At 52.7% G+C, this 21,294-nt stretch overlaps 8 protein-coding genes across 8 annotated transcripts; 4 read left to right on the top strand and 4 right to left on the bottom strand.

The window, feature by feature from the left end:
- Positions 1 to 96: 96 nt before the first annotated feature.
- On the top strand, positions 97 to 1,926 carry AYO20_05245 (hypothetical protein; the record flags this gene model as incomplete). The annotated part of the gene is made up of 3 exons (XM_022643539.1): positions 97 to 289; positions 405 to 1,181; positions 1,259 to 1,926. 3 exons carry the CDS (start codon positions 97 to 99, stop codon positions 1,924 to 1,926), a joined length of 1,638 nt encoding a protein of 545 aa, XP_022500407.1.
- Positions 1,927 to 2,656: 730 nt separating this feature from the next.
- Positions 2,657 to 4,042, bottom strand: AYO20_05244 (mannose-6-phosphate isomerase, class I; the record flags this gene model as incomplete). The annotated part of the gene is made up of 2 exons (XM_022643538.1): positions 2,657 to 3,960; positions 4,012 to 4,042. The coding sequence occupies 2 exons, from the start codon at positions 4,040 to 4,042 to the stop codon at positions 2,657 to 2,659; spliced, it is 1,335 nt and encodes a 444-aa protein (XP_022500406.1).
- Positions 4,043 to 4,765: 723 nt separating this feature from the next.
- AYO20_05243 (hypothetical protein) lies at positions 4,766 to 6,085 on the top strand (the record flags this gene model as incomplete). The annotated part of the gene is made up of 4 exons (XM_022643537.1): positions 4,766 to 4,949; positions 5,135 to 5,624; positions 5,674 to 5,925; positions 5,977 to 6,085. The coding sequence occupies 4 exons, from the start codon at positions 4,766 to 4,768 to the stop codon at positions 6,083 to 6,085; spliced, it is 1,035 nt and encodes a 344-aa protein (XP_022500405.1).
- A 114-nt stretch (positions 6,086 to 6,199) lies between these two features.
- AYO20_05242 (hypothetical protein) lies at positions 6,200 to 6,649 on the bottom strand (the record flags this gene model as incomplete). Its single annotated transcript, XM_022643536.1, has 1 exon — positions 6,200 to 6,649. One exon carries the CDS (start codon positions 6,647 to 6,649, stop codon positions 6,200 to 6,202), a length of 450 nt encoding a protein of 149 aa, XP_022500404.1.
- Positions 6,650 to 7,172: 523 nt separating this feature from the next.
- On the top strand, positions 7,173 to 8,438 carry AYO20_05241 (GTP cyclohydrolase II; the record flags this gene model as incomplete). Its single annotated transcript, XM_022643535.1, has 1 exon — positions 7,173 to 8,438. The coding sequence occupies one exon, from the start codon at positions 7,173 to 7,175 to the stop codon at positions 8,436 to 8,438; it is 1,266 nt and encodes a 421-aa protein (XP_022500403.1).
- A 1,239-nt stretch (positions 8,439 to 9,677) lies between these two features.
- Positions 9,678 to 10,917, bottom strand: AYO20_05240 (hypothetical protein; the record flags this gene model as incomplete). The annotated part of the gene is made up of 2 exons (XM_022643534.1): positions 9,678 to 10,358; positions 10,492 to 10,917. The coding sequence occupies 2 exons, from the start codon at positions 10,915 to 10,917 to the stop codon at positions 9,678 to 9,680; spliced, it is 1,107 nt and encodes a 368-aa protein (XP_022500402.1).
- A 939-nt stretch (positions 10,918 to 11,856) lies between these two features.
- AYO20_05239 (hypothetical protein) lies at positions 11,857 to 14,348 on the bottom strand (the record flags this gene model as incomplete). Its single annotated transcript, XM_022643533.1, has 3 exons — positions 11,857 to 13,329; positions 13,381 to 14,130; positions 14,187 to 14,348. The coding sequence occupies 3 exons, from the start codon at positions 14,346 to 14,348 to the stop codon at positions 11,857 to 11,859; spliced, it is 2,385 nt and encodes a 794-aa protein (XP_022500401.1).
- A 3,764-nt stretch (positions 14,349 to 18,112) lies between these two features.
- AYO20_05238 (hypothetical protein) lies at positions 18,113 to 19,118 on the top strand (the record flags this gene model as incomplete). Its single annotated transcript, XM_022643532.1, has 4 exons — positions 18,113 to 18,156; positions 18,274 to 18,300; positions 18,352 to 18,586; positions 18,639 to 19,118. 4 exons carry the CDS (start codon positions 18,113 to 18,115, stop codon positions 19,116 to 19,118), a joined length of 786 nt encoding a protein of 261 aa, XP_022500400.1.
- Positions 19,119 to 21,294: the final 2,176 nt, after the last annotated feature.

The raw sequence follows: 21,294 nt of genomic DNA, 5'->3' as shown, positions 1-21,294 counted from the left end.
GAGGCCTTTTCTTTTAAGGCCACCTTCAGCTTCATTCAAGCCCGACCTCCATCGCTTTCTTCTCTGTGGGTTGTTTTGACGAGTTTCCTCTACACCATGCCGAGCTCTCAGTACACAGCGTCGATTGCAGCTGCGCTTTTCTTGTCCTTCGTGGTTTGGCTAGTTTCCTTCTCCCTGAAATGGCGCCGACATCGTGCGAAGTATCGACATCTACCGTGCCCACCGCACGACTTTTGGTGGGGTCATCTGAAGATCATCGGCATGGCGAAAAGGGAGATGCCGCCTGGATGTAAGTCCTCCGTTGAAGTCGCCATCTTCGAACGAGCCTTGTCAAGTTTCCTGTTTGGACGATCTGATTTTGAGTGGCGTGCGACTCAGCGAACAAGGACACTGACCACGCTAAGTCCATTATCATGCATTGATGTACTATATCGGTGAAAAGTACAAGATGCCACCGGTATTCTACCTGGACTTGTGGCCGATCAGCAACCCGTTGATGCTTGTCCATGATCCTGATGTGGCCCACCAAATCACCCAAGCCAGGAGCCTTCCCAAGCATCCCGTCAATTCCAAGGTCTTGGGACCTTTGGTTGGCTCACATTCAGTCGTGACTGCGGAAGGGCAAGAATGGAAAATGCTTCGGTCAATCCTCAATCCAGGCTTCTCAGCCCAGTATCTTTCGACGTTGGTTTCTCTTCTCGTCCGACATGGCCTCGTCTTCAAAGATCGAATATCCGACTATGCGTCGACCGGCGAAGTATTCCCAATCCAGGACACGGCCATGGCCCTGACAATCGACGTGATCGGCGAGGTGGTGCTGGGAAAGAATTTCGACTCTCAGCGTCAACCGAACGAGTTGACAATGCACTTCAAAAAGGCGGTCTCCTGGGCAGGACCGAGCATGGACGTCATTTCTTGGAATCTAAGCAGACCTTTCAAATGGTGGCATTGTGTGCAGCAGGACCGAATCATTGAGAAGATGATTCGCGAAAGACATGCCGAGACGAGGGCCACGGATTCTCACAGTACAAAAGCCGCCGTGGATTTGTTCCTGCAGGCATATCGCGAGGAAAAGATGGGAGCATCGGGCAAGGGTGGACGCAGGACAGACGAGCTTGATCCGGAATTCCTGAACCTCGCACGCGACAATGTCAAGACCCTGCTTCTAGGGGGCCACGACAGTAAGAACTGCCTTGCCATCTTTCTGGCCGTCGGCGTGGCTGGTGGTTGGTTCAACTTGGCTAACCAAGATATCTAGCAACTTCATCCACAATGGCCTACACTCTGGCCCTCCTCTCGGAACCCGAGAACACCCACGAACTTGCTCGCATCCGCGCTGAACACGACGCTGTGTTCGGCCCAGACCCTACCGAAGCTGCGTCCATGCTCCTCTCCGATCCTCGACTGCTTAACAGCCTCCCACTCACGACCGCCGCGGTCAAGGAATCCATGCGCCTCTTTCCCGCAGCGAGCACCACGCGCACAACCATGCCCAACCATCCCGTCCAGACAGTGTCGTTCAGGGACCAACAGCTCCCACTCGCAGGCCAACAAATCTGGGTCGCGCACTACGGCTTCGGCCAACGTGGCGACCTGTGGCCCCAACCCCGGAAATTCATCATCGACCGCTTCATGCCTATGTCTGGCGAGACATCACCACCTCCACCCCCAAAGGACGCATGGCGCCCGTTCGAAAAGGGCCCGCGCGGCTGTCTCGGTCTGGAGCTGGCCATGACGGAGCTCAGGCTAATCCTAGTCCTACTATGCCGCGAATTTGACTTTGAGATTGCCTACGCGGAAGACGCGCCGCGGGCTCCCCGAGAGCACGGCGTGCAGGGCGGAAGGGGATATCAGATCATCGAGTTCGCCGCGAAGCCCGTGGGGCATATGCCCGTGCGAGTTCGGCGGAGGGAGAAGATTGTGTGAAATTCATGGGTTTTGTGTTTTTTGGGGGCCTGGGGAGACGTAGGGGAAGGTTAGATCTCCTTCGAGAGACCGATCTTGTGCTGAGTGGAAGCCAGACCAGATCGGATCGCGTCGGATCGCCTCAGATCGTATCAGATATGGTAGCACGTAGCTGGTAACACGTAGCCGGTAACACGTAGCCTACCCTTGCAGGAGCGTATTTGAACATGTGCCAACATCACATGCTGAGCCGGCGCAGCTTGCTAACTTAGTGTCCTCTATCGGAACGAGGACTGCGCAGAGAAAAGCAACCTACTAGGCACGAGTGAGGTGACACAAGGCTGTATGAAAGGGACAAATTGGAAGGTTTGTTTTTTTAAGGCCCCTTTCAGAGACCCCTTTGCATCGTCTGTCTGTCTAGACACCTTTGTCCGTCTCGCTCGCTCGTAAACCTGAAACCTCCCCCTTTTTTTTCCCCTCTTCTCTTCTCTCGATTGCTTTTCTGTCCGTTTATATCACAGATGATCTGTCTCCTCAAGTCTTGATGCCCGATTATTCATAAAAGAAAATCTCATGCACTGTGTCATCACGCATACATCCATCGTATTTCTCACTCTTGCTCGTAGCCTCACTGTGTAGAGTCACTGGACTAGGCTGTCTTTCGCACATTTCCACATTTCCGTAGCACTTGTCGTAAGAAGGTCGCTCATAGTTGAGCTCTCGCCTTGCTTGCGGTAGCAGAAGCGGCTAGTCAATGCGCCCCATTGTGTTGCTTGGCGGTGTCGTCAATCTCGCAAAAGGCCCTGAACGTGACCATCCCGTCGGTCGCGCTTTCGATGACCAGTTCAGCAGTCGCGCCCACAAAGTACACCCAGCCTTCCTTGAAGTCCTCCGTCTTGGGGCCGACGCTGATCTTGCCCTCGCCGCTCGTGCAGATGACGATGCTGGGGCCCGCGATCCCTTCAAAAGTGGCCTTGGCGCCTGGTTTCTTGAGCGCCGTGCGCACGACGCTGAATTCCTCGATCGGGGGATCGTACAGCAACGAGTCGCTGCCAGAGCTGTAGGCTTTGTCGTTGAGCGTGACGTACGGGTAGTCGACGGGTTGGAGGAGCTGTTGCTCGGGTGGATCGTGGTCGTAGGTCAAGATGTCGGTCAAGGTGTTGACGTCTTGGAATTTGGGCGTGAAGCCAGCGCGGATCACATTGTCGCTGCTCGCCATGCACTCGATGATGTCGCCCGAGATATAGGCGTGGATGTCGTCTGCCTTGAGGTACATGGCCTGTCCGGGTTGGAGTTTGACGTAGTTGAGGAAGAATAGCACGAAGAGGCCGATGTCTTCTGGGAACTGGCTGTTGCACCGCTGCACTAGTTCGCAGAGCTCTTCAGAGGTGTTGACACTAGGACCGGGAGAAATTGATCCATTCTTAGCGAGCTCCAGAAGGGCTTGGGACTTTTCGGCAACTTCGGCCTTGGAAGACTTCATGAGCGAGCTGAACGCGGCTTTGAGGCGGGATTTAGCATCGTCGAGAGACGGCGAGGAAGAATTCGCAACCTGTTCAAGCCCTTTGGCCTCACTCTCGCCGACCAGTTCGCGCAGGGGTGGAATGCTTGCGAGGAAGTGTGCAATTTCCTTGAGGGGTCGGAAACCACAAAGGCCTTCAAACGGGGTGATGGCAAGTGTCATTTCAGGCTTATGGTTGTCATCGGGATAGTTCTTTGGGTCTTTGGCGTGAAGCTTCTCGGCGAGCTTCTTGTTGGGATGGGCTTGAATGGACAATGCCTTGTTGATAGACAGGACCTTGAAGAGAAACGGAAGTTTCTTGTTGTACTTCTCGGTAATGTCACTGCCCATCAGTGCTTGGTTGTCGGCGACAAGGTCGAGGAGAGATCTACCAGTGACGAGGTCTTTGGAGGGTAGAGAAGGGTGTGTGCCCATCCATAGTTCGGCATATGGCTTGTCTTCTTGGACGGAGAAGTTGTCTGAGGGCGTCGCCGCAGCATATCTCGCAGCAGCCGAGTCTTTTCCCTTCTTCCCCCAGTCATAGCTATTGCAGCCTTGAAGAGGTCAATATCTCGGCGATTACAGAGAGAGAGATTTGCTCATACCGCATTGGAGCCGAATCAAAGGAACCTGCATGATGACTCGTCTCAACCCAATCTTAGATCTTTCGATTGCTGAAACTTGATGACGTCCTCTAAACGGGACAAAGTCAGGAGGAAGTGTCTGTATGACCTGGAGGCTCTGGACTTTAAGGGGGCAACAGTTGGTGAAAGCAATATGGCGGTGAAAGAAGACAAAAGTGGCTTGAGAACAGATCCACTTGATATTGAAGATGGTGTTCGACTTTCAGGGCAACGTGGTTGGTCAATCTGATAGAATTGGCCAGACTTTTGACGGTTGTGGATGTTTGAGAAATGACGCATCCCGCGATAGATGCCCCGACGTATAAATTGCACTTTTGAGAGCGAATACGCATCCGTAATCCTCCTTCCCGCTAGAGAATCCCGCCGTGGCGCCAACCAATCATGCCTCCGTCCCTCATTCTACATGTTCTTGACCATCGCATCCCATATATTGCGAATCGCACATTTGTCTGATCTCTTCATCTCTATATTGCAAACATAATCTACAGTTTGTATTTTAGTACCACCTACTAAGAAGCAGCCTTTGTGGTTCGGCTGCAAACAGGTTTGCGCCTGCCACCAAGTTGGTTCTACCGAGGGGCTAAGGGCTGGTCATCTTGTTCAAGCCCAGTGCCACAGCCTTCTCTCCTTCAGGGACCGGAGATATCCTTCATCTACGCTGTTACAAGGACGTCTGACGCCACGAGCTAGTGCGCACAACGTGTTAGAGTTCGATATGTCCTCCCGTCCGCGAGGAGGTCGCGCGACAGCTGGTCGAGATGGAAAGGAGACCGAACTCGAAAACGATCTACTCACTAGAGCCCTTGAGAGCCTACGCAAAGCCAGAGAGTTCAACGAAAAATGCAAAAGAATTGGGCAAGATATTATGGCCCTCGAGGAAGAGATCAAGGCAGCCGGACGTATGTCGACCCTGTACCCCTTTCAGGTTTGCCCCTTTCTTTTCTCATCAGGTCCAAGTCTGGCATCGCTTAAGATCACGACAACGCGAAGGCCAGTCGGTAGCTCTAGACTTGGAACCTAGGAGTGTCTTCAGAACCTATCGTCAAATCCTTGGTTGAGGTTTGAGCTGACCGTGATCGTTTAGATGGAACTCCCGACCAGTACCGACGTTTAGACGCCCTGTACCGGGACAACCTCAGATATGCGGAAAGCGAGAAGAAAGTTCACGATGACGACGACATTATCAGCAACCTCGCTATCCTAGAGACGATGAGATCCAACGACGAACCGGCCCCTAGGAATGGTCAGCCAAAATCGCGGAAGCATCAGCGGCCTGCGGTTGATTCAGAAGCGCTTGAGTCTCCAGGCCCCAGTCCAGGGGACGGTCGTTTAGAGATGATGAAACGGGTCAAGGGCACCTCGCAACGAAGTTCAAGCACAGCAAGCCAGAATCGAGCAGCCCCAATTGTTAGAGACGACGGGAGCGACCTGTACAAGGGACTACAGGCTGAGAGGGCTGGCCACCTTGTAGCTGGCACCGAAGTCTTTTACAAATTCCCAAAGGATCAACAAGAGCAAGAAGAAGGAGTGGGTATTCATGGTATCATCAACAAAGTCTGGCAGGAGAAGAAACCGTGAGTGGAAGCACTGGCCTCCCCAAAACTTGTCGCTGACTTTCCACAGGATACAATACGATGTTAGAGACCCCGAGGATGACGCTTCTGGCAGACAGACGGTGCGCAAGGCGACAGCCAGAGATCTGGTGCCCATTCCTCAGGTTGCCCCAAGCACTCAACAGTTCTCGGTCGGAGTGACTGTTTACGCCAAATACCCAGATACCGATACCTTCTACCGAGCCAAGGTCAAGAGCTTCCAGAAACCCAACTACAGTTTGAAATTTGACGAGGATGTACAAGAGATGCTCGTCGATGCACGGTTTGTCCTACCTGCCGGGGTAAAGTAGTACAACCAAGAGATCACACCCAGGAACACGTTTAATCTGGGTGAGGCCGTGGCGGATGAACCAGATGAGAACTGGGGGAGGACGCGTGGTGAGCGGCAACATGTTTCTCGATTGATGAGTGCCAATATGTAATTGATCATCCGTCCTACAGTCACAGTTGGCGTTTGCTGGCCAGGTAGGCAGCGCCACTGTCTGCGCGTCGTCAGTAATCCATAGCTGGATCCTGGAGACAGAATCTTGAAGCAACTACGGCTGCACCACTGATACAGGCATCTGACGTGAGAACTTACCCGCCCATATCTCGTAGACTTTGACCTTGTATTCCTGGTCGAACTCCAGGACGTAGGTGAAAACCTCGTCCCACGATTGACCAGTCTCGGTCCAAGTGAACTTTGCTTCTCCACGAACCGACACCTTTGAGACGAGTGGATCGACCACGAAGTTAGCGAAGCGCATGTTTTCGTACGTCAAGTTGGAAGACAAAAGCCCAAAGTACTCTTGCAGGCCCTTGTGGCCTCGAAACTCGCGGCCGAGGAAGGGTGCCAGTTGCGGCAGCCCATGTTCTAGAGCAAGGACATCGTCGGAACTGGAGAAGTGGCTGAAGATCTTGTCTGGCGCCTCTTTGCTGGCGAATGAGTTACAAAACGCCTGGGCGGCCGACAGGAGGGTCTCTCGATCTGGGGCGTGGGAGGGCATCTTCTTCTCGACCGATAATTATTTTAGAGGGGCACTGTTCTTAACCAAATACCCAGGGGGACTGTGGACCAGGTGATGTAGATACCTTTTGGTGCTTACCCAATCTCATTCGGCGACTGACCAAGCAGCAAAGCTGGATTTGACGGCGCAGGACGGGGCTCAACAAGGCGTGACGGGAATTGACAGGCGCACAGGCGTACAAGGCACACATCCGTCTAAACCGGGTGGAAAATGAAGTGCGGAGGAGAGGCCGAGGCCTGGGATTTTGGCTTTCGTCAGCGAATTTCTCGTTTCTCTCCGCTTCTACTCGAACTGCGTTAAGTGCCACCCTCCTCCCTCATCTTCCGCCCAAGCATAAACTCAACTCAACTCTTTCAATGGTCCTTTCCTCCGCTCCCCAGTTATAGAGACACCATGCTTCTCTCTTAAGTTGTAGAGAAACGAAAAATTGCATTGGATATTGAAGCCGGAAGACATCCCCCTCCCCCCACCATGGCTCGCCCGGTCAATGAGCTTCCCTCGCATGCCTCCCCCCGTTATATCGCCCGTGCCTCGGCCATCGTCCTCATACTTGGGCAGCTGGTCCGACCTCGACGACAATGCTCCTCCTACGCCTGGCCTACCTAACAACTTGATATCCCCTGCATTCACTCCTCCCGCTACTCCCGGGGCTGGGACCCCATCCCGCCATCTTCAGTCTGAGCCCAGGTCCATTCCCGTGGATACTTCTCTCGACGACCCTTCGGCAAAACAACCCCGCCTCCTCGAGAGACTACCAAACGTAGAATGCCTGGTTCGAGCGCGGATACCGACCACCTCTGGAGCCGAGATGTTTCTCCATCTGTATCAAAATGACTCAGATAACAAGGAGCACTTGGCGATTGTCTTTGGCAACAACATCCGCAGCCGCAGCTTGGATGATGAGAAGCCCGGAGAAACGGAGATGGATCGCATGATTCGTGGCGCTTATGTTGGAAGATTGAGGCCAGGTCGAACAAGTTCGAGAATAGATCCCACGGAACAGGGCAAGAGGCCCTTCAATAAACGACACAGAAGCGGCTCCGCGTTGAAAAATGTGATAACGGTCCCAGAGGACGGCGTCCTCGAAACGGCACCTTCAGACGGTGCTGTTAAGGCCTCAAATACTTCTCAAGATGAACCAAACCCAGATCAACCCCACCATCCTATCGCCAGCCTGGGTGATGTCCTTGACAAGGTACAAATGACTGGCCAATCTTTCGGCAAACCACCTCTTGTTCGAATCCATTCCGAGTGCTACACAGGCGAGACAGCCTGGTCCGCCCGCTGCGACTGTGGAGAACAACTCGACGAGGCAGCCCGGTTGATGTCCTTGCCTGGCTCTACGGGTGGTGTCATAGTCTACCTTCGCCAAGAGGGACGAGGAATCGGTCTGGCATCCAAATTAAAGGCGTATAATCTGCAGGACTTGGGTAATGATACTGTTGAAGCAAATTTGTTGCTAAGACATCCGGCCGATGCGAGGACTTATGGGCTCGCCACGGCGATACTGCAAGATCTCGGACTTGGCACCGATAGTGATGCGCAGAAACCAGAGGCAGAGCGGGGCATCAGGCTTCTCACCAACAATCCTGATAAAGTACGAGCGGTTGAAGGGCCCGGAAAGGAGGTCCGAGTGAGAGAACGGGTGCCTATGATCCCTCTTGCGTGGAGAACGGCTGGCGCCAAGGGTGTCCGAGGTGCGGAAATTGAGAAATATCTCGAGACCAAAATCGGAAGAATGGGACATATGATTCACGAGGAGTCCTAGAAGAACAGGGGGAAAGTGGATTGCGAATCAGACCCTGGTGAAAATTTCCTCGTGCAGACAAGGTCATCCCGTTGCCGCATTTGACTCTGGCAATTTCTGAGGGCTGCGGGTGAACGACATCAGATCCATCACTCATGTCTTCGACTCCGCTCTTTTGATACGAGGATGGGACCGGAACACGCCAGACAAGAACCGAAGTAAGATGCTTCGCAAAGCGACTGCCGGCTGGAATATCCAGGCACTCTCGGTTGAAAGAAGGTTTACCATGAGAAGCCAATCCACGCCGACAAGGTTCGCTCAAGGAGCATACAGGAATCGCGACGCGCCCGAGTCAGATTTGCCCTCGAGTCTGTCGATGCTTTGACTTCCCAGGCAGCAGCTTGGAAGGATCAGACCCACGACAAAGATGTGTCAACCTCATCAACCCGCGGAGCATCAATGCCGCAAAGCATTGTCATGGCGGGCAATGAGGAGAAGTGACAAACGAGGAAGACTGGTTCGCGGCTTTAGAACCGAGTTGGAATGAATTAGATGAGGTGCAAGCGATGGAATGCCTGGATTGCCATACTATACGAGATGAGACGGGACGGTCGAGGCACGTCATGAAGCCTCCATTATCATGGACTCTGTCAAGGCTAGGACTTCGACTTGGACTGGCAAAGGAGAGCGACGATGCATATGCACGACTCACTGACATGTTAGTGCTCACGCACGAGACTTGCGGATTCAAGACTTCTGCAAAGAGCACGTATATATAATATATACACACATATACTTACATCTGGCGCGAGAAGGAGGGTGTCATACAAGGACCAGGGCAAGAGATGGACCATATACATCCATCCACATACAAAATTACACCGCGCATATATACTATAATACACAGTACTGCAGTACTATATTAGTATCCTCCCTGATTACACTTTGGATATATCATGATATATATTTTGTATGTTTTTTTTTTGAATAACCTCCTCGCCAGCGACGAGATGTTGGAGTATTTTCACGACCACGGCCACCAGGGAGGGAGGAACGGCTGATCGATGATCATGGATGGCTTGCGAGCTATCTCTGTAGGTACATAGGTAGGTAGGTAGTTAGGTATTATGTCTGTAGACCCAGACCGAACTCGTCCTTGTGTAACTTGTGATTAATTTTTTTTTTTTTACATGGTATCCTTGTATCCTTTTGTACCCGGATTTTGGAACCCAGCGTAAGAAAAGGAGAGTAGAAACACCATCACCAAATACCCAACCACAGTTTCCTCTTCCGCTGCTGTTGCGGCTGCTGCGGCGATGATTGCTGGATAGAGTCGTCCTCCTGGATCTCCTGGCTCTGACTGCGGAGCACGTCTTGCACGCTCACGCCTCGGGCTCGGGCTTCGGCCTCGGCCTTGACCACGGCATCCACGCCCTTTTCCTTGATCAGCCTGACGCGGTCTGCCTGCTCCGTCTCCAGCTTGCGGGTGAACTCGTCGACGTCGTCCTCTGCCGATGCAGCTCCAGCTCCGAGTACGCCTCCAGAACTGCTCGCCACGTCGCCGCCGAGGGCAATCACATCGGCGCCCGTGAGGACCATGTCGCGGCCGCCCTTCTCGCGCTCCTTGGCCGTCAGGCCGTCGTCCCAGGGCACCAGTCCCCGCACGTCAATGCCCTGGTCCTCGTCAGCGTTGAGGTCCTCGAGGCCGTGGGCGCGGCGGTACAGCCTGCGTTTCTGGGCGTCGAGGATCTTTTGCTGGCGGGACTCGTTCGTCTTGGCCGTCTCGTAGTCGATGTGCAGGCGCAGGACCGACAGCGTCTCCCGCACGTAGGTGAGTGGGTGGAGGGGCAGCGAGGAGATCGGTGGGATCAGGTGTGCGTAGGGCGACGTCCGCATGAACGACTGCGTAAAGGTGATGCAGGCGAGGATGGTGAGGGTGCCCTAAATTCGAGTCAACGTAAGAACAATAAAGGCATTCATCATTTCCCCCCCTTGCTTCTTCTTCTTCTCTCCCGCCCCCCACCAAAACTATCCCTCTCCTTGCTTTCGAGCGAGACAAGGGAAAAAAACTCACCATCGTGATCCAGAGATGAATCCACCGATCCGTCAAGAACCAGTGCATAAAGGAGCCCTTGTTGGGGAACATGTGCGGGTACGACCTGCTCTTCTGCCTCTCCTTCTCCTCCGTGGTCGCGCCCTGGTTGTACGCCGCGGGCGACCGACGCGGACGACCCAGCCGCGCGGGATGCGAGGGCGGCCGGAACTTGTCGGGCTGCTCGAGCACGATGGGCTTTTTACCGCCACCGCTGGCGCTGTCCGTCGTCGTCGTCGTCGACGATGAAGCGGCTCGGCGTACAGTGAGAGGAGAAGGAGGAGTACGAGGCGGCGGGAGTCGAGTTCCGGGGGAGAGCTGGTCGCGCAGGGCGTTGCGGAGGCACTGCCGGCACATTGTGAGAGACATCTTCTTCAACAGAGGATTCACCCTCTGAACGGTGTTCATCGTGACAGAGACAAGCTTTGGGACAAAGATAGAGCTTCGGGTCGATCGTGCCAGGAGAATAGTGGCAGTCAATAGCTAAGCTACCTTAGGTGCGAGTGAACACAACGCGAAACTCGGTGGGATGAGCGGACAGCTTTTTGCTGGATGAAGGTCAAAGAATAGTCCATATTGGGAAGCCGAACTTTAGCCGTCAACACCTTGTCTCCACCTGGTCATAAGACTTATGGTACAAAGTACTCAGTACGCACCCTGGCACCAGAGAAACACAACAGCTTCACATGTTGATTCCGTTGATATTCTAGAAGTCATATGATATGTCTTCGCGACCGAGGATCAGCGCCATCTTCCTATGCCAACCACCAAGTCCAAAGCCCAGCAATTCTCTAAACCTTTAATCCCGACATCGCCCCTCTCATCTGGCCCATACATATGATGGTAGCAGTACCTATGTAGCTGTACAGTTCTCTCTTTCGAGCACAGTTAACAAATGAAAAGTCTGTCGCTGTCCTAGCCGACAATGCCTAAATATCCCTGGCACAAATCAAAAATGCAGCCCATACAAAAAAGAAAGACTTCACTTCCTTGGCTAACTCTCATGACACCTCGAGACAAAACGCATGCCAATGTCACCGAGACCCAGGGACAACCGGATCGGCCAGTTCGCGAAGAGGGACAAATCTAAAAACAGACACCCAACATGGTGGACACTCTTCTTGAAAACACCTTTGACCTTTTGTGGCCCTGCGCCTTTGTGCATTGGGATTCCCAAAAAAGCCCCCAATATTACCGTGCGCTCGAAATTGCGCTCGTGCGATGCACACACCTTTCTCTTTTCGTACAGGATATCAAATAACAGTATATCGTTGTGAGATATTCAGAACAGAAACTTTGGTTATCTGAACGAGCGTGGTAGGTCGGCAAAGGAGCCAATATCTTCATTTATCGAAACATCTGTCCGGCTGCAAAAATGCTGTTGGCAGCCGCAGATGCCCATTCGTTCTCCTCGTATGGCGGCGTGGGCCAGTGTGAAGGAGCGTGTTCATACTCGTTACGTTTTTTGGTGATGTTCAACGGCTCAGCTTGAGATCCAGCGTCGGAGCTAAACTGAACACCATTCCTCTTGGCGGATGGTGATGGCGTCAGGTACGCGCCGTGTAATGCCGGATTGCTGGGTAATTGCGGTAATGACTGACGGTTATAGTCCTTTTGCGCCAATGCGGTACGTTGGGCCTGGTCTTTTGGGTAGACGGTAGTTTGATCCAGGCGCCGGACCGCCCGATGAGCGGACCGAAGAGCTTCATCCAACAGCTCGTCAGCTTCCTCGGGAGTTTCGTACTGGTTAATCTGTAAAGGACGACGTGTCCGATTGTTCGTGGGAGCAGGCACTTGAGAAACATTCTCACTTGATCTACTGCCTTGTGATCTCGGGACGGAGTGTGTCCGTTTCAGTGTGCCTGAATTGGATACCACCTCGGTGGAAGATTTTCTGTGTAGGGAGTCCGGTTCGGCACGATCAAGACTGTACCGAACATTCTGCAGGATTTTGTCAAGGTCCGAAAAGTCATTGTTTCCCTCGGGAATAACGCTGTCGACCATGAGCGAAGATCGGTTCGACCACGGGACATTCGCGGCGTTGGCCTCAACATCGTCGCCATTGGGAGACGCCAGTCCATGTCGGCCGGAAAATCGTCTTGCCCGTTTCCGGAGATGGGAAAAGAAGCTCTCTTTGTGGCCGCTAGGTGGGGACACAAGTCCACTATTGGCATTCAAAGCCCGTTCTGCTTCCTGGCGATGGATGTCGGCATAATGATTGCCATTCGAATTGACGGATAGCTGCCGGCCGATTTTCTTTGATTTCTCCTCGGCTGGTTTAGACGAGTTGGGCTTCGACTCTGGCTGCGATGTGAATGTCGAATTTGCTTGGGCAGTAACAGCGTTGGGTAAAGGAGAGATAGGGCGAATTGAGGGCAGGATGGGCATTGGTGCAGCACCAGTTGAACTCGGTCCATTGGTCCACGTCGTCCGTTTACTCGCTTGTGGTCGAAGTCTGCTGACCAAGCTCTCGGGTTCTTGTTGTGTAACCTTGGATTCCGAACTGTGTTGGGGTACGGCGGGAGCGCTCTCGCGAGCAATAAGCGACCTTCGAAACCACGAGGGTTTGGATGTAATGGTGGGTGTTTCGGCCGCGTCCTTTGACCTGAAACTCAGGTCAGAGTGCTTCCGCCCGAGTAGGCGTGACGAGGACTTGGGTCGAAGAGGATCAACGGCATCGAGGAAGAATTCGTGCTCCATAGCTTGTTTGGTCGTTGGGCGGTTCTTAGGATCCCACATCAGACACCAGGTCACAAAATTGCTGAATGCCGCAGGCCATTGAGGCGCTTGTAAAATGGTTTCCATCGCATGGGGGGCCATCTGTGAGGAGTTAGTGACTTAGCCACGCCTCAGCATTTGGGATCAAATCACCTTTGGGAAAGAGAAGCACAATTTTTGAGCCAACTTGTTGCCGTCTCTCCATTCACCGCCCCCAACCCTAGTACCGTTCTTGGTATACCAGTTCCCTGGACTGCCCATAACTTCACAAATTCGCCAAACCTGGTCAACCTCGTTGCCTCCTGGAAAGAGAGGTTTGAGTGTAGCCACCTCAACTGCCATCGCCCCAATAGCCCAGATATCCACGGGAGCAGAGTATTCGCCAGCTCGAAGTAACACTTCGGGAGCTCGGTACCATCGAGTTGAGACGTATGTGGTATAGGGCAACTTGGAGTGTGTTTCTCGAGCCAACCCAAAGTCGGCTATCTTGATGGAATAAGTTGGCGGTGTAGCTGGTGGAGTGACCAAAGAGGAGTATCTGCTGAACGCTGACTGGGAGTCGTGAGGTGCAGATGTGGAGACAAGGATATTTTCTGGTTTGATGTCGCGGTGAAAGAAATTGTGAGCATGGATATGGTCGAGACCTGAGAGGATCTGGTAGAGTATGCTCTTGACACTTTTGGCGTCCATGCATTTGTGTTCCCGGGATTTCATCAGTTGATACAAGTTACCGTCCATGTACTCCATGCAGATGTGAAGTTTCTTGCTGAAGGGATCCAAGAAAATGTCCAACGCCGGCACCAGATGAGCATGGGCCGGGAGTGTTCGTAGAAATATGACCTCGCGGAGTTCTAGGCACGGTGCAAAAGAGTCGAATGTCTTCTTCATGGTTTTGATGGCGACCTAGAGGAAATCAGCTGGGTGTCTCCTCGCAGAACGAGAAAAGAATCAAAGCATACCATGGAGTTTCTGCGAGCCACATTGGCACCGTTCGCTCTCACTCTTGCCAAAGCCACGCTTCCAAAACTTCCATCTCCAATTTCCTTGATCACTTCGAACCTGTCTTCGAGTGCGGCCAATGCATAAGAGTTAGGCCTCAGGCCATATTCCGTGACAGCCATGGTGGTCGAGTGAGTTCGTTAGGGCAGGACTGGCTCTTCCTCTGTCGCTTTGTCGGGTGTCGTGGAATGTATGGGACGAGTATATCTTATTCAGGCTGCCCTGGCGCCCATAGATGGGTTTCTCTGAGACTTCAGCACGTCATTTCCTGGCTGTTTCGTGTGTTTCTGTACATGTGTTTCAGGGTACAGGGTAGAAGAGGGGTCGGAGGTTTCGTTTGACTTGTTCGTGCTGTTGCTCGAAGCTGATCAGATTGCAGCTACGCCAGCTCGGTGCAGAGCAGGAGGGTAAATGATGATCGAGCTCGAGCTTCAAGAAGATGATGCTCAGGACCAGAGGACCCAGGACCCAATTCGAAATCGCTCGAGGGAACTAAGGGAACTAGCTAGAGGAATGGTCGATTGGCGGATGCCGACCCGCAAGGGGCGTTGGGAAAGTGGATAGACAGCGTCTTCCCCTTTCTTGATTGACACGAAGGGGGGGTGGGTGATGGTCACAGTCTAGTATCAAAGGAGGGCAGGTGAAGGTGACAGACTGTACTCGTAATTCGGACGTGTTGTCGATGTGCTCGGACAATTAATTGGCGATGTGGGAGGCGCGTCTTGACTGTGTCGGGATGGCAAGGGGGGCTGGGGAGTGGAAAGGCAGAGGCACGGAGGTTCAGAGGCCTTCGCAGTAAGGGTCATACAAGCAACTGGGATGCAAAATTGCGCTGACAGAGCCCAGGATTTCCGTGCCTTTGCAACATCGGACAGGCAAAGGAGAAATGAGAAGTATGGGATTACTGGTATTGTTGAGTGAGATGGCTTGAGAAGAGTGGTTGTTATTCCTACGAAAGGGGAGAAACACGAAATAGTGACGGTGGGTGACAAGCGAGACGAGATGGTACTGGCGCCGTGTCAGCACTGAATGCCATACAGACAAGGCTCCAAGGTTTGGGAAGAGTGAGGCCTTTCCAGCACGGTGGCATCTGGGGGGAGAAGAGAGTGGAGGGGGGCGCGGCCCTTTCCCTTTGCATTGATGCAAGCCTCTGGTGTCGTCCGTCACTCAGGGAAGCAGCTTAAAGTAGGCAAGCCCCATGCAAGCTTGGTTTTTTAGTTGAGGGCTAGCCACAGGGCCACGGGGCCACAGGGATAGGCCGACGGGATCCCTGGATGGCCGGCGACAAGTTTGGGCGAGGATGGTCAGGTTGATCAGGCACAAACCGCCCCTAGCACGGGTCCCTAGCTGCTTAGAGATGGCCTAGCACGCTTAGCAGGCCGGGTTGCCTCCCAACTCCGACCTCTGGCAGCTCCTCTTCTCAGCCTCGGAACCCCGTTCCTGTGCGCTGGCCCCCCATTGCTCCCCAAAGGTCTCAACTCCCAAGCCGACAACCTGAATGACCTTCACCGGGGGCGGCGGATGACGGATCTTGTCGTCCACTGATATTTCGTCTTTTTTTCCATTCGACTCCGGTGAGCTAATAGTCCAATCTACAAGGGTGGTTGCTGGTGGTGCTGTAATAAAATAAATGCATTCCTCCTGAAAATCTTGACCCCGAGAGAAGGAAAGGTAACCTTCTCATCCACCTGTGATAATGTCAGGACTACCGAGTAGTATTGGTATGTACCAAGTACCCACAAGTGGTTAATGTGCTCCGTACATTACCGGACGCTTTTTCTTTGCAGTTGGAGTGTCTCTCTAGGTACCTCGTACCTACACCGCCCGTCGTCTGCTTCTACTTCTGCGGTGAGCAGGATGGGAAGCGAAGCATGTTACGAGTAAGTACTGCTGCATAGCGTGTACTTTTCTTGGGCTCCTCTTCAACGATATCACATCACCGCCATCTCAACAAGTCAGGAGAATCACAGGAGAGGAGAGACTGAGGCTTGATGTCTCACCGCGCGAAAGACGCCTTGACTGATTAAATTGATTCATTTCTGTACTTGGTATTGGCTGGAGAGGTCTTCCAGAAAGCCACCATCTTCTTGATATTCTGGTGTTCATGACGCTTTGGCATGTACCTCGTACCTTGTCCAGTTTATGCTTTTGAAAGAGATGTACACGAGTGACAGTACAACTTTCTGTGTGTGTTTGCTGTACCTAGTCCTAATGGGCCCGGACTGCAGATACCGAGCTCAAGTGGCAAAATACAAGGTTGGATCCAGGATCCAGATTCAGGAGAAGAAAGTTGTTGTTGGTGCTGTATTCTATCCCACCTATCACTGACATTATTCCCTCCGTGCCCTTCAATTAGCAGCAGCAGCAGCAGCAGCAGCAGCGACAGCATCGACAGGGCAACAAACGCGAAGATACCTGGATAGAGACCATCAGTCGAATAATGCCACGTTTCTTGGAGATGCAGCCAAGGGTGTCGAGTTGGCTGACTGCGTTGCCAAAGCTTGGGCTAAAAGCGTCATGACCATTATTGACCACTGGTTCCTGGCCTCAAGGGTGGCAGGATGGTTCCAAAGACAGGTTTAGGCTCACCGCTGTCTCTGGATGTCCTCTGTCCGACTCGCCATAAGCCTTGAACAAGGATCGGGGCGTCGCTGGTGCCGGCCAATGGTGCCGATCAAATCTCGACTTCTCCATTCATTGGCTTGGTCTCTGCCCATTTTTCGATAGCTCCGGGCTAGAAATCCAAATTTTCAAAAGACACACTCTCCGACCGTGTGCCTGGCCCCCTAGCTTGTTCCATCTGGAACAAAACATGATGGGAATGAAATCACGATGGAGTGGCAGCCAAAACTTTGGTCCCCAGCACCAGTGTTCCCCGCGAGAAGCTAATGAAGTGGATTCTTGATTTGTTCTGGAACCAGGAGAGTCGAAACTGTCGTGATACAAAGTCCTTGCAAGTCACAAACTTGGAGGTCATACCCGTTACATAACCGTTGATCCCAGATGAAATTGCAAAGGAGTCGATGGAGAGACGGCCAGTCCCAGCTTACTCGCACAAGAGTGCTGCTAGCTCAGGATGGGGTGTCCAAGGCACAATCCAGAAGTCGTCAAAGAACAAGTACTAGTTTAGTATTGTGCAACAACATGCAAAGAGTGGTTGGTCGGTCATCAATGCATACGAGGTACCTCGTACCTATAGCAATAAGTCTTTGTGTGGTGCACTTTACTTCTTCTTGTGTAACTCATCATCGGCGTGGTAAGAAAGGGACCTAAAGACTTCAGTCAACTCACTACATTCTCCTGCCGTTACAACAGAATAACCCCGTATATGTAGGTCGTTCTCATCCGGGCCACATGTACAGACTTTGTTGAGTCATTTGGCGCACGTGTGTACGTCTTCCTGCGGTTGAAGTTGGTGCCTGCATCTTGCCAAGAAGCCTCAACCCTACACATCCGGAAATACCTTCAAGTGGCAGGCAATGGTAAGAGACTTGTCACTTGAGCCGCCTTCATTACTCCACCCTCCACGGCTGAGTACCTCAGAGACCAAGAAAAGGTGGTCAGTTTGACAGGTTGACATTGCATGTAGCCGGCGGTCAAAGTGTCAAGTTATTTGACAATCACAAAAGTATTGCCATCTACTATCAAATTACTGGAAGAGGTTTAGAGCGACTTTGGTTTGGGCAATCATCCGTGTGAAAGACATTCTGTATAAATGCCAAACTCTGGCCAGCGGTGACTGGAATTCATTTGAAATATCCAGAGCTGGTCAAGGAAGTATTCGAATTAGTTAACGGTGCACTGTTCTTCACCTCAGCCTCACTTTTTCGTCTGCCTCACCTACCGATACGAGGCACCCGCAATCCCTTCCAAGTCTCCTTCAATCATGCCTCAGAAGCAGCGACCTCAATGGGAACGCAAACAGCAATCGTAAGCTGCCTCACTGCTCACTTCCTTTCATCATCTCTTCCACTTGTCCAAAAATATTTCTCCATCACCCCATCTATCAATCTCAACCACCATGGCTGCTATTAATTACCAAAACAGGTATGCGAATGTCGAGATCGGGAACTTGTAAGTAAGCATCCCTCCCATTGTCTTATCACAGCTCACGCTCAGATACAGAATTACTTGCCTGGTCTGCAACGTCAAATGCTTCAAAGCAAGATATTCCCAGAACCAGCTGGCCAAATATCAAGAAGCCCTTGCGAAAGAACTCCATGGCGGGCCCGAAGCCAAGCTCCCCCGCTGCCGGAACTGCACACCAGAGTCCACGGCCGAGTTGTTCTGCACTGGCTGTCGATTGACCAAGGACTTGAGCTTCTTCTCCAAGCAGCAGCGAAAGAAGCCGGATGAAGCGGTAAGACAAGACAAGATCACAACTCGCTACACTGCTGACCTCCGCCAATCAGAGATGCCTGAACTGCCAGCAGGAGCTTGAGGATCGCGTGCCTTCCCTCGACGCCGCCTTGGAGGAGGAACGCATCAGAGACGATGAAATCCGCAGCAGGCACATGTCAGGCTCTGTGATCTCGGGCATTGCTGGTTCCGTCGCCGGCTCCCAATCTCAACCGCAAGCACAATCAGCTAGTGCCAGTGAAATCTTCATGCCTGACGACCGAGACTCTGCCTGGGGAGGTAGCCGAGCATCTGACCGTCCTACGTCGCCCACCAGCACTGAGATTTCCAGCTCCCGCAGCGCTACCAGCTACACCACTTCCGTCGATGCCAATTCAGTTTCCAAGAACAGCTTCGCCAAACCACCGGCATACTACGCACCAGCAAAAGCACGAGTCATGTACCAGCTTGAACGCGAGGAGAGGCAGAAGCAGGAAGCTCAGATGGGCAACAGATATGATGATTCTGATGATGATGACGAATGGGAAATGTGACGGATACGATTGATGAAATGATATTGGGATGGGGCGTGAACTGCGCGGGCTCATCATACGACGCTCCCTCTTGCCCGGAAGGCATGCTTGGTTGCACGGATCGACGAGAGCTTGCGAGACCAGGGAACCTGGGAGAAAACGGAGTACGTGGAAGCGAACGTTGAGGGCATCCATAGTTGCATGTCTTAGCGCGCAACACGAAGCAGCCTCAAGAGAGTGTGTGGTGTTCTCACACTTGCACTTTTGGCTTCTCAAGCACGCGTTTCGGCGAAGGGGTTTCCTATTGGGAGTCGCAATCTGTTTTAATGCTTAGACTTAGAGCTACAAATCTGGCTTTACTTTCAGGTGCGCTTCTACCGCTGGCCCATGGGATCCGAGCAAGTCGTAGCGTTCAGTTTCCACGGCTAGAGAGGCAACGCGATAGATGAGTGGGATTTCCAAGCGAACTCCAAGGGCTGATAAGAATGGTGAATGAGCCGCAAACGCCCAGACAAACGAGGCATTCATTCAGTCTAGGATGATGCATGTTTGTCCAAGGACACCCTGAGTCTCTTCTTCTGATCCAATCCGGTAGAGGAACGATTCGCAAGGCAGGGTCTCGCAGGTCATGCGATGAGGTTCCATGGTTCGCGGTCCATGTCTAGCATTTGTTATTCCCGGTCGCCTCTGCATATCGGCAAGTAATGAAGGTGTCGTATGATTTGCGGATATCTTTCAGGGCGGGAGCCTAGCTTCTATCGGATGGTTCGGACTTTGAGCGACTAAGAAACAGGGCGCAAAGGAGCATCAGGGTTGTACAAAGGGTCTGCTTGTGGCTCCCACCGGTGGGCCGCGAGGAGGGGCGATATCCCAGGGTGATGTCGTTGAAGAAACCCTGCTAGATAGTGGTGTGGTTGGACCTTGACGTCGGATTGGCGATTGATATTGGTAGAAGAGGGCAACGAGAAGGAAGAACGCGGCCCCGGGCCATAGAGCCAGGGCAACATGTCGGACTGTTGTTTTTCGATGACGTTGACAATTTGAACCCCTTGATCCCCATTTGGGACCGTCCTTGATTGCTTGTCGTGTTGTCAGGGTCGCCGTGTCTCCTGCGCAGGTGGGACGTTCGTAACCACCCCTTGGGAGGTTCATCACCTCTGGGTCTCTCGGCTCGCCCCATCAAGATCTGATCGTGGCACAGTCTTCAGGGTCAAAACTATATTTGTACTGGCAAACAGGCCAAAAACCAGATTTTGTGCGTAAGGAATGCATCACGGCTCGTGGCTAGGCGAACCTCGGAAGAAGGGGAGGTTCATTGGAAAAAGTACGATGACGAGCTGTTGAGTGGTGGGGTTGCTGGGCGAGAGAACAGTGATGGCGGGCTGGAACCAAGATTTTGGGGGCCTCTTCTGCCACCTTGGGTACTCGTACAGCCACTGTGAACCACCCATCTTTCTGCGTGGCTCCCGAGGCCAAGGGGCTCACTAGGCCCCAGGGACGCCCTACTAGTGGTCTACTCCCACCTATCTGGATGGAGCATCCCGCCAATCCCCTTTCACCGGTTGTGAACCAGCTGGAATAGTATTGCGCTGCCCATGATGCAACACACCACTTCGCGCATCATTGACTGTCACAGTTAAGCGTCGACCCTTTCTCTAGCCACACCTGTTACGAAGTATCAGTAGTCGTCTGGGTATGCCCATGCCACGGTCTCCTCGAGGCTTGGTCTCGGCTCGCTTTCTCTGAGTCGTACCTCATTTTGAATCCTTAAACATCTCCACCTCATGATCGTACTGCCATCTTCTCCGACGCCTTGAAACGCACCCTCTGAACAGTTCTCGTATTCTCTCGACGGACAAAGAACAGAAGAAGAGAGGAAAGGACTTGACAACACGCAGATTCTAGGCTGCTTTCACACCACAGACCAAGAAGCGAAGCACGACCTACATCCTCTCCATAACGCCGAACCCTCCCCCAACGCCAGACTCGGCCTCAGCAGCAGCACTTCTGCCTCCTTCCCCCCACTGACGAGCACGTAACGCCCTTGTCCTTTTACAATTGACGTCCGCCTGCCTCTCTTCTCGTCCCACCTTGACCGGTCTGTTAGTGGGCTCGCAGGCTGGATTCTGCATATCCACCCAGTCGAGCGACCGCAACCGCCTTGAAGCTGGTCAGAACGCGAATCCCATATAGTCTA

The sequence above is a fragment of the Fonsecaea nubica genome (genome assembly GCF_001646965.1).
Source record: "Fonsecaea nubica strain CBS 269.64 chromosome Unknown Scaff30, whole genome shotgun sequence".
Classification (NCBI taxonomy): domain Eukaryota; kingdom Fungi; phylum Ascomycota; class Eurotiomycetes; order Chaetothyriales; family Herpotrichiellaceae; genus Fonsecaea; species Fonsecaea nubica.
This window is presented reverse-complemented; position numbering and strand designations above follow the sequence as displayed.